Source organism: Pterocles gutturalis, unplaced genomic scaffold, assembly GCF_000699245.1.
Source record: "Pterocles gutturalis isolate BGI_N339 unplaced genomic scaffold, ASM69924v1 scaffold21173, whole genome shotgun sequence".
NCBI classification, from domain to species: Eukaryota; Metazoa; Chordata; class Aves; order Pterocliformes; family Pteroclidae; genus Pterocles; species Pterocles gutturalis.
The window spans coordinates 5,358-22,208 of NW_010123628.1; the positions used below are offsets into that span (position 1 = coordinate 5,358).

Consider the following 16,851-nt stretch of genomic DNA (forward strand, 5'->3'; position numbering starts at 1 on the left):
GTCTGAAAGAAAGTTTATCACCCAGACTCACTGGCTGGAACACATTGGCTTAAGATGTGTGATTGTAAATAGTTTTACAGCATTTCCCATTTAATAAAATAAAAACCAGGAGTCCATTTGTTCCAGCAATGTATAGTTGGATTCAAGTCTTGGCCCTTTTGAAGTTCTGGAACTCTTCTAGATTTCAGAAGCAGGATTAGGCTCTCTGCCACATTTTGTTAGGTCCAGCAGAACTCGAGTTGGGATTTTTTTCATTAAAAGCTTCATTGCATGGTCTGGTGTGGACAGACAGCATTTTCAAACAATGATTCACAGAAGAGAAGGAATGAAAATATGAGGGTTGTCTAAAGTAACGCTTCATTGTTTTATTGCAGATACGTATTTGGGCTCGGAAAGAGGCAGTTAAAAATGGGTATGTTGACTACGCTTTAAATATCACAGGCCCAATATTTTCATTTCTGGAAGACTTACTTAATGTCAGCTACCCTCTGCCAAAGACAGGTGAGATTACTTTTTTTCTTAAATGGGCCAGAAATGTCTGCTGATGGTGTATCATTCACAGAAGCAATGGGTTCTTTTGCAGTATTCTCTTTTTATAGCTTTCCACATTCATGGAATAAACCCCCTAAGCTTTAACTCACTGAATTCTTCTTTCTGCATCATGGCTTGTATTAACCCATAACTCAGATGGGGCCAGAGAGTGGATAGAAAGGAGTTGTTCAGTCATGTGGCTATTTCTGGGATGCATAGACCATACTAGGCAAGGATGTTGTAGTGCTGTAGTCCCTACATCCTCCTAGTAAATCCATCCTTGCTGTAACCTATGTCTCCCCAAAACATTCCTTGCTTTTTTCAATATGTCTCTGTCTTGCCTGTGATTTGGCTGCACATTCCTTCCCTGAAAAAAAAGATTCCTGCAGGAAAACATTAAAAAAAGATCTTAAAATGGACCTAGGGTAAGTCAGTTAAGTCAAGCTTCAGTCAAGAGAAAAGGGTGCCATCATGCAGTTCCACTGAACATTTTGTCTGCTACTTGTACTTGGATACCCAATGGTTTTGGCATTAGTATTCTGGGAAAAACATACTCTTTTATACAAATTGGTAGAATATGAGAGCACAGAAGGCAGTTCTTCTTTAAAATGAGTTCTGGACCTGCCCATGATCTCAGCAGATTGCAGGACTGTGGGGGAAGAATTCCCTCCTTTATTAATTAGATAATTCGTGGATTTGTTAAATCTGTATTTTGGCGCTTGAAAGAAATAAATTTTCATCTGTGTAAATGTATTATCTCTCAGTGTATTTAGAATAACTTGCATAATTACTCACTATACTTACAGAAAATGTAGTATGTGCAGTCTTCATTCATTGAATTTTCTTATCTTAGTAATCATACAAGCTACTCAAGGGCTGTAGGCAATTTTGTTTCATGCTTGTGTTCTTCTGTTCAGCAGCAATGTCAGTACATTAATTCATTAGTATAAAAATATTACAAAATTGTAGTAGAAGAACAGTATCACAGGCTTCCTATTAGCTAACATTTAAGTTTCACAGAATGCTGTAATACCTTTACAATCACCACTGTAATGTCCTGCAATACCAACTGCGTTTCCCACTGACTTTCTTTGAAGATTTACTTAAAAATCAGTCAGGTTAGAACAACCAAGAATAGCTCCTTGTAGATGCTAGAGATCTCTGTTATGAACTCAAAATGTGAAATTAAGAATAAACACATTTAAAATCAGGGATATTTAAGGGTTTGTCTTCACCTGATTTTAATGCAGTTATAAGTGAGCTCTCTTGCCCCAAGCTGGCTCGATGAGGGCTGCCTCACTGAAAGTGAAATACCTTTGTGGAGGTGTGAGGCGATAAACTCTGCTGAGGTGCAGTCCAGCTTTGTTGGGTTCAGCACCATGCTTACATTGACTGCCTAGCTTTTGTACTGGAACTGGCTCATGGTCCGCTGTTTTGGAGTACAAGTTTGTGTCTGCTTCCAAAATGCTCTGTATACATTTTCCAAATTTTGCTTTTTCCTGCTAAGTTTAAACAGTATATCTTTCTTTGAGATCCTTGATGTTTTGTCCAGCTCTCGTATTTGAGCTGGAAAACTGTTCCCTGTGCATAAGGCAGTAGGGTAGTAGAGGGCTAACAGCCCTGCTGTGGAAAAAAAAAAAAAAAGATGTTTCTAAGGCACCTTTCATGTAAGAGTGGAAAGGATTGCTCTACTCGCAGAGCTGAAGGAGTAAGATTTTTTTTTAATAGTTGGTAGGCTGAAGAAAGAGGTAAGTATGATCTTTCCCAAACACATGAGAAACTCATAAAGAGAAAAGTTTTCTGAGAGCCAGAAGTGAATATATTCTCTCCTAGCATACAGGTAGAATACAACCTTCATTTTTGTTCAGAACATTTTTACGTAAACGATACAGTACAGATCTGGGCTTCATGGGAATTTATTGTGTGACTTCCTGAAAGAGGGGCAATCGTAGATGTAAAGTGTGACAAGCAGAAATTTCACAGACCATTTGCAAGAATGTTGCCATACTACTGCAAAAAAACACTGAACTGTAGTATCCTTTAACTGCACACTGAACTAATGTGAGCATTAAAATCATGTGAGCGTTTTACTTCCAAAAATTTTCAAGATACCTTTTTTTTTCCTCTCTTTGAATCAATTTAGATCTGGTTGCGCTGCCTGATTTTGGAGCGGGTGCTATGGAAAACTGGGGATTAATGATTTTCCAAGAATCATCGTTGATGTACCTCCCAAGTGATAAATTCACAAGCAGAAAGGCAATGATTGCCATAATTGTGTCACATGAGCTAGGACACCAGGCATGTGGTAAAAAATTCTGTACATTTATTTGTCTATGAGGTTGTTTCCTTCTGGTTGCTGATGATGCAGTAACTTATTAGTAGAAGAAAAACTGACTTGACAGTAGGGGGTGTGAGCACCAAAGGACTGAAAGACTATTTGATTACGTGTTCCACTGATAAATCCATATTAGAATCATGGAATCATATAATGGTTAGGGTTGGAAGGGACCTTCAAAGATCATCTAGTTCCAACCCCCTGCTGTGGGCAGGGACACCTTCCACTAGACCAGGTTGCTCAAAGCCTCATCCAGCCTGGCCTTGAACACCTCCAGGGATGGGGCATCCACAGCTTCTCTGGGCAACCTGTTCCAGTGCCTCACCACCCTCACAGTGAAAAATTTCTTCCTAATATCTGATCTAAATCTACCCTCTTCCAGTTTAAAGCCATTACCCCTTGTCCTGTCACTAGGCTTCCTGATCAAGAGTGCCTCCCCATCTCTCCTGTAGCCCCCTTCAGGTACTGGAAGGCTGCTATAAGGTCTCCCTGGAGCCTTCTCTTCTCCAGGCTGAACAACCCCAAGTCTCTCAGCCTGTCCTCATATGGGAGGTGCTCCAGTCCTGTGATCATCTTTGTGGCCCTCCTCTGGACCTGCTCCAACAGGTCCATGTTCTTCTTATGTTCGAGGCCCCAGAGCTGGATGCCGTACTGCAGGTGGGCTCTCACAAGAGTGGAGTAAGGGGGGAGAATCACTTCCCTTGACCTCCTGGTCACGCTTCTTTTGATGCAGCCCAGGATACAGTTTGGCCTTCTGGGCTGCAAGCACAGTGCGCATTGCTGGCTCGTGTTAAGCTTCTCATCTACCAGCACCCTCACGTCCTTTTCCTCAGGGCTGCTCTCAATCCATTCTCCACCCAGCTTGTATTTGTGCTTGGGATTGCCTCGCCCCATGTGCACTTGGCCTTGTTAAATTTCATGAGGTTTGCACAGGCCCACCTCTCAAGCCTGTCAAGGTTCCTCTGGATGGCATCCCTTCCCTCCAGCATGTCAACCACACCACACAGCTTGGTGTCATCAGCAAACTTGCTGAGGGTGCACTCAATCCCACTGCCCATGTCTCCAACAAAGATGTTAAACAACACTGGTCCCAGTACCGATCCCTGTGGAGCACCACTTGTTGCTGGTCTCCACTTGGACACTGAGCAGTTGACCACAACTCTTTGGGTGCAACCGTCCAGCCAATTCCTCATCCAGCAGGTGGTCTATCCATCAAATGCATGTGTCTCTGATTTAGAGATAAGGATATTGTGCAGGGCGGTGTCAAAGGCTTTGCGTATTAAGAGCAGATTCTGTCATGTTACAGCCTGCATACTGACTACACAGGACTCATTGGTTCAGAACTGTTAATCGACTACTGGTTTTTTTCTTTTTTTTACACAGTACCTGAATGCCATACTAGAAAGTACTGTAGGGATGCAGGGATTTCACAGTGCACTCTATATATGGTATACTTAGTGGTAGAATTAATGGACTTCATAAGTATTCTTTTGTAGTGGCAGTGCACGTACATATTGCCAAAGGTATTTGTTTTTCTGTAAGAAACAGCTTATGGTATGATAGAACAAAATTAACATGAACACATATTACACTGTGCCTGGACCTTGTCCAGTTTTCATAGAGATTTGCAAAATTTTTCTTATTTGGTTTGGAATTATAATGCAGTTTCCATTTTTTATTGAGTATGTTTAATTTACTGTTGTCTGCCAGAGCAACAATTGTTTGCACTTAGTCAACAAAGTTAGCAAAAGAGTTTAACTTGGCTAGTGTACTTGTACGCTCTTCTGACAAGGTCTGTAACTTTTCAGACCTTCAGATGAGCAGTGTGTTTTTATTGCAGGCCAATAAGACAAATGTCTGTACTTAATTAAACTCTATTTTAAAGAAAAGTTGTGGTTAAAGTTTTTGAGAATATAAAATGCAAATCCTCAATCATTTCTTTTTGCTAAATATTAACTGACAAATACAAGTATGTAGCAGCTGTTGTGGGCTAAGTTTTATTGCTTACCAGGATAGGGATTTGCTAATTTTGGAAATGGTCATTTCTCCAGTTCTGTTCATCACTCTTCTGGCAACTTCCTTCTGTTAAGATCATGGAAAAATGTTTTTCTAATTGCTTGATAAGTGCCCTACTTTTAACCGTAGCCTGATATGATCTTTCAGATATTTAATTTTTATAGACAGGGTTTTAAAATTAAATAGAGTAAAAGAATGACATAAAGCACTGACATCCATACTCATGTTATGAAATTGTAGATGAAACAATTAAGAAATAACTGCCTTGAACTTCGGACTCTGTCCAAGGTGCATCTTTTTCTCCTGAATTTTCACTCTCTGAAGGAATATTCAGCATTTTATTCAGCTGGTGTGAACACATTAAAGGTACTTCAGCATAGGTCTGTGTGTTTACAACCTGCAAATATGAAAACAGCAGTCCAAAGAGATGTTGAGACATTTTTTCTTTCTATTTAAGTGGTTTGGAAATCTGGTTACAATGAACTGGTGGAATGATCTGTGGCTTAATGAGGGACTGGCATCTTATTTTGAGTACCTGGGAGCTACCTTTGTTGAACCCAAGCTTTCACTGGTAAGTACTAACGCTTAACTGAAGTAAGCTAAAGTATTGAAGTTCCAGCATGTAGGAAGAAAAGGAAGGTGCAGGAGATGGGATTTAATTAAGCCATGACATTAGTAACTTAACTGCCCTGGGAGAGACCAGCAGGTCTTGATTCTTCCCTGGAGGGTCTCCATCTCTGGGGGCTGTGATCATACTCAGCTCTTCTACAGCTGTTGCAGAGGATGGCTGGACAGCTGTGATTCTGCAGTGACAAGGAGTTGGTGTTTTGCCCTAGATCTGTCATGCAGCAGACCCAGCTTTCTCTGTAGCTGATGGTTTGCTTCCCTCCCTGTCCAAGCTCTTTTACAAGCATCCCATACCTCAGGTATCTTTACAAGGCAGTGACTAAGTTGGTCCATTTTGAGTCTGTTTACCACACCAGGTCCATGGATGTCTGGTTGTGGGTAAGGCAAATGTAATGCACATAGCTAATCCGACAGCAGGGTAAAGCTCCTTCCCATTCCGCCCAAATGGGAATAAGCATAAATCCCATAGCATATTAGAAAACTCCATCCATCATTAAACTCTGAGACAGGAAGGATAGGTGCTGCTAATTGTAGCCATGAGATGAGGTGTACTTGCCTGTGCAATCATAAATGCCTGCACACAGTGCCCTCAGCTTCTGAAGAAAGGAGAAGCGTTTAGTCTGGGCAGGCTGGAGACTGCAGTCAATCCAGTCTGCTTTTTATTTGGCTCAGGTGAAATACCATTTGTCACTTTCCTTTTCTAATTCACCAAACTACTTAATTATATGCTTAATTGGAAACTAATGTAGGCATGTCAAACAAATTCTGTCAGAAGAATTTTTTAGGTCATGGGATATGCTAACCTTCTGCTCTGAACTTTGTTATCTGTAATGCAGTATTTTAGTATCACTGAAAAGTGTAAAGGCCACCAAATTTTGAATTGGAAATAAATCTTTGTCTCCTCTTTAATTTTAATATTTTCATTTAGAAGCTTGCCTTTCCAAAAACAACAATTGCCATTTTATTCATCTCCATAAAGTTAATTTTAATAGTGGGCAGTAATTCGTTTTGATAAATTACAGTTATGTGATATGTCTGAGAAATCCGGAGTACATTACACAAGTGTGAGAATACAGGGGTTTTTTTGTGCAGTTTTGTGGGCCAAATATATTCACAGAATGATAGAATAGTTGAGGTTAGAAGGGACCTCTGGAGATCATCTGGTCCAACCCCCTGCTCAAGCAGGGCCACCTAGAGCCAATTGTCCAGGGCTGTGTCCAGGCAGCTTTTGAATATCTCCAGGGAGGAAGAGTCCACCGCCTCTCTGGGCAACCTGTGCCAGTGCTTGGTTATCCTGACAAGGAGAAAGTGTTTCCTGGTGTTTAGAGGGAACCTCCTGTGTTTCATTTTGTGCCCAATGCCTCTTGTCCTGTCACTGGGCACCACTGGAAAGAGCCTGACTCTGTCCTCTTCGTACCCTCCCTTCAGGTATCTATATACATTGATAAGATCCCCCTGAGCCTTCTCTACAGCTGAATAGTCCCAGCTCTCTCAAGATTTCCTCATAGGAGAGGTGCTTCAGGTCCTTTGTCATCTTTGTGACTTTGCTGGACTCTCTCCAGTAGCTCTACATCTTTCCACTACTGGGGAGCCCAGCACTGGGCCCCAACACTCCAGGTGTCCTCAACAATACTGAGTAGAGGGAATGCATCACCTCCCTCTACCTGCTGGCAATACTTCTAATGCAGCCCTAGATACCATCAAGCCTTCTTTTCTGCAGGGGCACATTGATGGCTCATGTTCAACTTGGTGTCCACCAGGACTGCCAGGTCTGTTTTTTCCAAAGCTGCTTTCCAGCTGGACAACATCCAGCATGTACTGGTGCCTGGAGTTGTTCCTCTCCAGGTGCAGGACCTTGCACCTCCCCTTGTTGAACTTCGTGAGGCTCCTGCCAGCCCATCTCTCCAGCCTCTCCAGGTCCCTCTGGATGGCAGCACAACCCTTTGGTTCTTCCCAGTTTTATGTCGTTTGCAAACTTGCTGAGTGTACACTCTGCCCCATCATCCAGATCATTAATGAAGATGTTGAGCAGGACTGGACCCCGTATTTGTCCCTGGAGTGCACTGCTAGTTACTGGCATCCAACTAGACTTTGTGCGACTGATCAACACCCAATTACAAATCGAACCCTGAAAATTAAATCTGCTGTTTAGAAGAAGAAAAGTTGGTCATCAAATTTCATCCCATTAATAGGAAGCCTGTGTCCTACTCCTTGAGAAGCAGAAGTGCTCACAGTGTCCTGCAGTGTTTTAAAAATTTAGGGTTTTTTTTCTTTACCTTTGTAATTATGTAATTTTCTATCCTGTCTTAGGACAGATACTCAGCTGAGGGAAACTGAATCATCATTTGACAAAAAGATAACTTCACCAATTTGCACCAAAGGAGCCATTTTCTCTCCATATTTCTCACCAAGTGACAGCAGAAATGCCTTCCTAGCCTCAGTACCTTCATTTTCAGGTTTTTTTCAGGGCTGCAGCAGGAGAAACAAAAAACTTAGGAGGAAAATGTTGCTGTATTAGTGACATACAGATGTAAACGAGATACAGGTTTTCGGTTTTCAGTGTTTGTTCTTTTGCTGTTTAATATAATTGACTTAATTTTCCCTGAGAATTACACTGCAATTGTCTCTGTCAGGCCCAAGCCCACCATCTTCTCAGACTGATTACTAATGTTGCATGTGGGAAATGGGTGTTAAGGTTTTGACCGTGTGTGCGGTTCCTTGTGCTTCATGGGAAAGTTAGGGAAGGGGGAAAAGGATCATTCCTTGTTTATTGACAGACTATTTCTATTAGTGCTAATCTCATAATCTACATTCTCTCCTGAGAATAAGTATTTTCTGTTCAGATCACTTAGATTTGTCTTTTTCTTGCAGGATAAAATATTTTATGATCATGTTGTACAACCTGTCTTAAGGGAAGACAATGAAATAGGAGTTCGATCACTGTCAGAGAGTGAAGACAAGATCAATGGATCATTTTCTTTAATGTCTCTGTTTGACAGCATCACATACAACAAGGTTAAAGATAGAAAATTCTTCCTGTTTCTTGTGTATTCTAAATTGATGGTACAAAGTAAGTTTGAGAGAAACTGTTGAATTACAGTGCTTTTTGTAGGCTGTTTTGTCATTCAAAATTTGTTTCTGCTGAACACATAGATTTATTGGATGTTGCAAATCTGTTTAACTATGAAAGAAATAGTGAAAACATTTTTAACCTCCGTGAAATAAAGAAGCATAGGAGTAGCCTGCCTAACTTCTCTGGAATATAGTTTGAAAAAATATTGCAGTAATAATTGCAATAATAGTTTGTGTTTTCTCATAGCTTTTTTTGTACTTCAGGGGGCTTCTATTACCTGGATGCTTGCTGGTTTCCTGACTGAGAAGTTGTTCATCAGAGCGCTGACTGTAAGTTTGGAAAACTAATGCCTTCATCTTGATTTATAAACTTGAAAATGACAATTGTACAAATCTGTTTGCCTTGAAGTTTTTCATTGAACCCTCATGAATTCTGATGCTTCTGTTTGTTTCCGTACAGTTATATCTGAAAGAATTTTCCTTCTCAAATGCTAACCAAGATGATTTCTGGACTCACATACAGATGGTACTCATTTTATCTCTAGTATTCTTGCTCTGGTGTTTGGCACAGTCCAAATTTAGGGCATGTACTATTTGTAGAAGCTTGCACTGGAATTTGGCTATCCTTGGTGCAGTCTTTCTCTCACATAAAATTTGCTTTGCTGGCTCTTTCAGCTCATGTCTTCACAAGCATTTATTTGGCTGCTTTACTGTACCTCAGATCAGTGACCTAAGTACAAGGAGTAGAGAGATGAGATGGGAAATCAGAGCCAGGTGGAGTTTTGGGTTTTGTGGAGATTGCCTAAGCCTACATGAAATTGCATATCCTATTCTTCTGGAGCTTAAGTTTTGCCAGATCAGAGTGTGTGATGCTCTGGGCTTGTTAATCAAAGACACTGATATGCTGCAGATCAAGCAAAGTCTGTACGCAAGGCAGTAGCTCAGCATTTCACCCTTTGCTGGTTTTGGCAGAAATGTGAATAAGAAAACAGGTGCTAATAGTAGGTTTATTTTTTAAAACTCCACTTTCCTCTTCCTCTAAAGAAGGCTTTCACTGTGCTGCAGACTCAGCCTTAGGTTAAGAATGAGAGTGACACAATTTCAGATATGCAAGGCTGTCACATCTTTTAAGCCAACAGAGGCTGTACCAACTCACACTAGTTGGGACTTTAGCTTAGTATCTTTTTCAATTTGTCTTTACTAATCAGTTTGTTCTTTAGGTAGTCACTTAAAAATCTTTTGTTCCAGCAAAAATCTGAATTAAATTAACAGTTACCAAGTCTGGCATACTCATACAGGGGTGTAAGTATATTAACACTAAAAATAGAAAGGTTTGAAGTCAGGTTATAAGGATGAGAAATGTCATCTCAGTATTTCATAATTCCTAAGAAGGCTTATGCCGTCTTTGTTATCATGTCAATAATGTCCTTTGGACTTTGTTACATTGATTTTTTTGCTTGAATCACAGACCAGGAAGCTGATAAGCAGTTACATTTTCTCTACAATGTTAGAACAACCCCTAGAGTGCTGCTGAAGCAGAATCAGAAAGTATCTGCTCATTGTAAATGTTTCTAATACCTGTCTCTCTTGCAGGTCGTAGATGCACAGGATGAAGTTCGTTTGCCAGCATCTGTAAAACAAATAATGGATTCCTGGACATGCCAAAATGGGTTTCCAGTTTTAACATTAAATCTAACCACTGGCACAATCAGTCAGGAGCAATTTCTTAATAAAAAGAATGAAAATAGTACAGATTCTTACAAGTATGTTTAGCTTGTGTTTTTATTGTATGTTTATATCCTATTTTTAATTTTTTTTCAAGAAGCTCTTCATTTAGGACATTATGTTTTGACTATCTGATTTTTTAACTTTATGTTTTTTCTTCTCATGAGCTGTCAAGCAATATATGTTTAAGACTGGAGTTTGCAGTAGTTCTACAAGATGTATGTGTTGCCAAAAGGTTGCTTTCCTTTGGAGTAGTGACTTTTCCAGCCATACAATGGCTTCATAAGGACAGACACAGGCCATGAATAGGTTGCAGGGCAGGGATATTGCCTGGTATTTTGTTCTTTCATCATCTCTCAGTTCTACAGACTGGGAACCTGAATAAACCATGCTGTAGCTTCTTTCCAGTGCATACATTCCCACTCTCTTCTGCTTGGCAAGGGTAAAGGGGTTGTATTTAAGTACTTACATAAACGACCCCTTTCTCAGAAAGTGCCAAGTACCTGACGTGCAGCTCTAAAGTGCCTGTCAGTGGATGTTGCAGGGTGGCTGGTGCTTTTGAAAGCTGTGATGCTTACTGAGATGCCTAAAAACAGTGATAGAAGGAGCTGCCTTTGGTCACTTGCTTTGGAAACTCATGGCTAGAGTCTGAACTGTCATGAAATTGAGCAGTTGTCATGAGCATTGAGATGTATGGACAGGGCCCATAAGATGAGTTCTTAAACAGGTAAGAAGTATAAAGGAGAGCAAAACCCAAAGCGGTTTTTTCCTGTCTGCTATTGCTGGTCATAGAAAAAGCCAAAAGAAATTTTGACGAGAACCACAGGGTCTCTTTTGCTCCCAAGCTCCCAGAATTGCAGAGCATTAGTCCATTCAGTGTTTTGGTTATCTCAGATGAGGAATTCCGAGTTACAAGTGTTAAATCTTTTACTGTAGTTAGCAAGAGGCAATACCATGTGAGTGTAAGAAAATCCAGGACACATGTTACAGAATATTTCAGGGTTTTGAAGCTTTCATCTGTTTTAACAGGAGTTTTACATTGCCTCAGAAAGGAAATCACAGTTGTATTGTTTGCCTGGGGGCTTTTTAAGTAGATACGCTTCTGAAAAGGAGCTTTATGTTCTCCGTAAATAGGGTGAAGTGTAATAAGTGAGGAGAATAAAATTTTATTTCCTGAAGAGAGAAAGGCAGAGCACAGAGATACAGTGGTATTCAAACACCTAGCATCAATATTCTAGATATGAGTGCCTATTTAAAGCCGTGCTAAAACTCCCTTATCTTTGATGAACATAGGGGCTGATCCAGCATAGGTACCACCATCTGATGAGGTTTTGTGCATCAGGGAGAAGGTGGAGATTCTTGTAAGAAGGAACTCGTCTGCAATCTAGTTTAGCATCAGCTGAGAGGGTTTTTTTTTAAAGTGTAAGAATTAATTATATTATCTCTTCTTTTTGTTAAGTAACACGTGGATTATTCCTATTTCTTGGATGAGAAATGGATCATCACAACCCTTAATGTGGCTAGATAAAAGTAGCAGTAAGTAATGTATTTGTTCACACATGCTAAAACCAAGCTGATGAAAACACATCTAACTGTATAACAGAGGATATATTTGAATTGAATAGGGAGATAAAACTTGTCACAAAAATGTCTATGTTACAATAGCAATAGATTTTCAAATAGGTTAATATATTGTTTTTTTCTATGTTGTATCAAAATTCAGTGCACATTTTTAATAATATGGTAGAACGCATATTATGAGTAGAGATTTCCACAGTAATTTTGATTTTGTGATTTTGTATACAAATACAAAGTCCTGTCTCCTCACGTTTCTGTATTATTCTTACCCCAGCAGATCCCACTGATGTTAATGACGGCTTTTGAGTATAGGTAGGATCTCAGCTGTGATATATCAGAAGATGATAGACAGAAGACTCAAAAAATTAAAACCAGATGTATGAAGTGACCCAACATTGTCACACATGGATATTTATAAAAACAGAAAAGGAATATTCTCAACATGATTTAATTTAATGTGTTATGCAAATTAAAAGCAAAAATGCTCTTATTGAAAGAGTAACATTTTTGAAAGTTCTAAGGGCTTATAATGGATAAGTGAGTTTATAGGCATCTCCAATCAAATAAAAAATTCAGTTCTTTCTCATCTCAGTGCTTTCCAATAGTCAGCTATATTTTTTTGAGAAAGATGAAGTGTAATCATTAGAATGGGGTAGTAATTTTTCTTTGTCAAGTCAGCTCTGAACTCCGTCAGGTTTTGAATCAGTTACTTGGAGATGTAGAGACTGGTGTGCTTGTGAAATGCTTGAGAGGAAAACTGCAATATGCTGCATGCACATGGCAGCTCTCTACTCTCTGTTTGAAGTGGTTAAAAGCTACTTTCCTTCTTTTTCAGGCAGTAAGATCACTTAAGTGATCATTTCACAGTATATCGACAAGTAAATAAGTAAACAACGGATTTTTTTTCTGAATGCTTTAAAGTTAAATAAGCCACTGATTGCTAAGGTGAAAAAAATAGAACATTTGCAGAAAATAATTGTTAGGCATCGCTTCTTAGAAGGACTAGTGTCACGTGCCAAGTTTGTATTGTTGAAGTGATACCAATTCAGTTTCCTCACCTTCATGTGACTTAAGAGCTACAGAAGTTAGAAAAACCCCTATCATATTGCATCTCCCTGAAGGGACTACTATAAAGTAGGAATTCAGTATTGAACACACATTCCACTTGCATTTGAAAGCTATGTATCAAACTTACCAGACACTATTCAGTCAAGGAACTTGCATCACATTTTAAGATTTAAAAAATTAATAGCACCTCCAGGGATGGGGCATCCACAACTTCCCTGGGCAACCTGTTCCAGTGCCTCACCACCCTCACAGTGAGACACTGGAACAGGTTGCCCAGAGAAGCTGTGGATGCCCCATCCCTGGAGGTGTTCAAGGCCAGGCTGGATGAGGCTTTGAGCAACCTGGTCTAGTGGAGGGTGTCCCTGCCCATGGCAGTTGTTGGAATTCGATGATCGAAGGTCCTTTCCAACCCTGACCATTCTATGATTCTATGATTCTATAATTTTCTTTTTGATGCAGATCCATAAATAAACCAAATTGTTTCTTACAAAAGCAGAAATGTTAAGGGTAATTTTAAATTCAGTTACCATTTTGTTTCTGTGAGAATGTCTTCTGTTATGCTGTCATTCAGACATACTAATCAGAATGGTTTTGGTAAATGAAAATGAGGGATTTAGTAAAAAGTACAGTTTTAACTTGAATGTTGAAGTACTTACTGCAGTGGCATAACAATATATAAAGAGGAAACATCACAAAAGTGATTTTGCCTATGTATATTTTTTGCTGTGAAGAGATCTGTAGGAGCTAATTTATCTTACTTCTAGACAGGTTGAACTAAACTACAAGCTCCAATCTGGGCTGCTACCAGCAGCCAAGCATGTTCATTGAGTGATGCACTGTATAGCGTTACAAGCTCGTTCTGTTGGTTTAGGGCTCCTCAGGCAACGTCTACATACTTATCTTCTGCCCATGTAATGGCAATGGTCACTGACCCTGAGTGAGATGTATGCGCAGCAAAAAAAGACATCCTAGGAGGGTGGTGCTGTTACGGGAGAACGTTCCGCTCAGCCTGGGGAGTGGAGGAGCACAGTTTTGCTATTTTAGCTGGATCTAAAAGTGCTCTTGATGATGAGCAGAACATTGAACCAATATGCCATTACAGGGGAAGTGCTGCTAGTGCCACCCACACTGTTTTTTAATGGTTAAGCCATTATCTGTCATGTGCCACTTTTCCATATCATTTAACCTGTGAAAATGCCTGAGGATAAATCCTTTGGTACTTGCTCAGTTAAAAGACATTGAAGTCTCAGTCTTCTGTTCAGAATAGGGCAGTGAGTCTGCAGGCAGTCTCACCAATATTGATTTATTGTCTTAAGAGAGTTTGCCTTCTTAAATCAGGATGATCATAGCCTGTTAAAGCAGCATTTGAATTTTCTTGTGGAGAGGCAGCTTAGAGCCTTCAAGTCTGTGCTTCAGATGTGCTGTAGGCGATCAGGACCAAGTAATCAGACAAGCACACATAAAGTGGGTCACAGTGAGATGAAATGGAACTGCAGAAGGAGGCCTTTAGTGAGTGGCGTAACTCAAAAGGACTATGGGACTATTTTACTTAAAATTTTCTGATTACTTGTCTCTTGCACAAACTCAGCTGCTTTGTTTTCCTTGATCTCCATTTATGTGAATACTCGTAGGTGGTCTGTTCTTCTGTAAGGTACAGAGTGTTGTGGTTTGGAGCAGCACTGGGAGCAGCAGGCGTACTAGGGGTATTACTCCTCATCCAGACTGTTTATTCTTGGGTAACCTTTCTGAACTCTCCCAGCTGCTTATGAGCTAAAGGGTAGGAGCAAAGTGGGTCTTCGGCCTCCCCTTTGCCATCTCAAGGTACTCAGTACCTGAGGGGTCAGTTGCTTGTTGAAGTTTTTCTGCTGTGCAGAGATCACAAAGGCACTGAGTTTTTGGGGGGTTCTCTTTGAGTCCGCCCTCAAACTTGTGTCTCAGATCTCAGAGGAGCACTGAGTCCAGTGTTTATAAATGCAAGAGAATTTAACAGTGCACAGAAATAAAATGATACATTTTAATGTCACTTTACAGAAGTGTTTCCTGAAATGCAAGTCTCAGAGTCAGAATATGACTGGATCCTGCTAAATGTAAATTTAAGTGGATACTACAGAGTGAACTATGATCAATTAAACTTCAAAAGATTAGCACGCTTGCTTGAAAATGATCCAAAGGTAAGATCGTGTTTGCTTTCTCAAGCTTATAAACAAACTCTTTCCATGTATTTCTTCTTGCAATTCTTACCAGTAATCACATTGATGAAAACCTGGAATAATGAGGAACTCACATATCACATAAGAAGAAATGATCCACCCTTGTACCACTAAAGTCACTGTCAGCCTTCCATAGTGGAAGAGGAACAGGTCCAAATAGTTTCACATAAGCATGAAAAATAACTTTACATGAGATGTCATTCTGTCTTCAGAGTTGTCGTAACAGCTTGTGGTTCTTCCAGCCTCTTACATGTGGCTCAAAGAGTTATCAGTACAGATGTGTGACTGAGCTTTATTTGCTATTAGGTAACCATGAAGAAGGAAAGCTGTGAGAAAGCTTTTTATTTCCACATTTCCTCAAAGCACAATATTTCTGCCAATGAAATGTCAAAAAAAAAAAAAAAAGTGACTTGGGTTTTTTGGTTGGGTGGTGGGTTGGTTTGGGTTTTTTTTTTATGGAGATTTTTCTTAGAAGAAAACTCCAGTCAGTTCTACTTGGGCTGTTTCAGACCTCTATAGACACCGTAACTCAGGGTAGATTTCATCCCACCTCTGACTTGCCACAGGTTGGGCTGAAGGTGAAAATGGTACAGAACAGCCCATACATGTGGCTGTATAGTATTTAATGTTTCCTAATCCTAGAGTGAGCTAGAGGCTCCAGTAATAATGTCAGCTGATTGGGTTTGGTAACAACAGTGAGAAAGTTTAAGTTTTCAGCACAATAGTAATCAGTGCAGTCAGATGACTTCCCCAGAAGGCCTGGACATGATGCCAATCAGAACATGTGCTGTGGTTAAACCTTCCTACAGCACACTGGCTTCCATTCTTCTAGGCTTTTTTCTTTCACAGCAAATAAAGGAAATGAGGTTTGTGCTGACTTAGGGCCATTTTTTGGCACTCGTCAGTGGGAAGGTTTCCTCAAGTGGTGGCTGAGCTGAAGGGGCATGAAAGCAGGGAGGAGACGAGGAGGGACAAGCAGTCCTTGTAAAAGCGGGAGCTGTAGGCAGGGGTTCACCTATGGCTGCGCCTCAATGATTTAATTCATGATAGTGCCAGACACTCTGCTCTGGACTAACTTGAGTACATATTCTGAACTGAAGCCTCAAAAATAAAAATGTTCCAAAATAGTATAGCAAGGATATTTTTAGGAAGCATGGTGTTTCCATATGTCATAGTTTTGACCTCAGCTGGCAGCCAAACCCACAACAACCACTTGCTCGCCCTCCCCCTCTCCCAGGGAGGGGGGAGAGAATTAAAGGGATAAGGGGAAAAGAGACTCATGGGTTGAGATAAGAACAATTTAATAACTAAACTACAATAATATTGAATATAATAATAGTAATACATACAAATATGCAAATGAGTGATACACAGTGATACTGCTCACCACCCAGTGACCAAGGCTCAGCCTGTTCCTGGCTAACGATCCTGGAGCAGGGAGAGTCCCGAAACGGCACTCCTGGAATGGAGAGCCTGAGTGTCCGAGAGACTGTGATGACCCTGAGAGAGGGGCAACCCAGAGGGAGATGACCTGGAGCAAGACAGAGTACTTCTGGACAGAGCCTCATCTATATACTGGGCATGATGTGCATGGTATGAATAGACCATTGGCCAATTTGCATCTCAATCCTAAACCTAAGGTCAAATCCTAGGCTAGTCACTGGGGCTGTGCTCCCTCCCAGCTTCTCC

General features: G+C 40.4%; 1 protein-coding gene across 1 annotated transcript in view; it reads left to right on the plus strand.

Annotated features, from left to right (window-relative positions):
• Positions 1–15,123, plus strand: part of LOC104465077 (aminopeptidase Q) — a gene marked incomplete at its 3' end in the record, with an annotated part of 19,512 nt that extends 4,389 nt beyond the window's left edge. Inside the window, exons 4-12 of the mRNA XM_010077985.1 lie at positions 375–501; positions 2,675–2,829; positions 5,340–5,453; positions 8,381–8,524; positions 8,846–8,911; positions 9,042–9,107; positions 10,175–10,344; positions 11,766–11,842; positions 14,984–15,123. Coding sequence (XP_010076287.1) covers positions 375–501; positions 2,675–2,829; positions 5,340–5,453; positions 8,381–8,524; positions 8,846–8,911; positions 9,042–9,107; positions 10,175–10,344; positions 11,766–11,842; positions 14,984–15,123 — 1,059 coding nt within the window. The remainder of the gene's footprint in view (positions 1–374; positions 502–2,674; positions 2,830–5,339; positions 5,454–8,380; positions 8,525–8,845; positions 8,912–9,041; positions 9,108–10,174; positions 10,345–11,765; positions 11,843–14,983) is intronic.
• Positions 15,124–16,851: the final 1,728 nt, after the last annotated feature.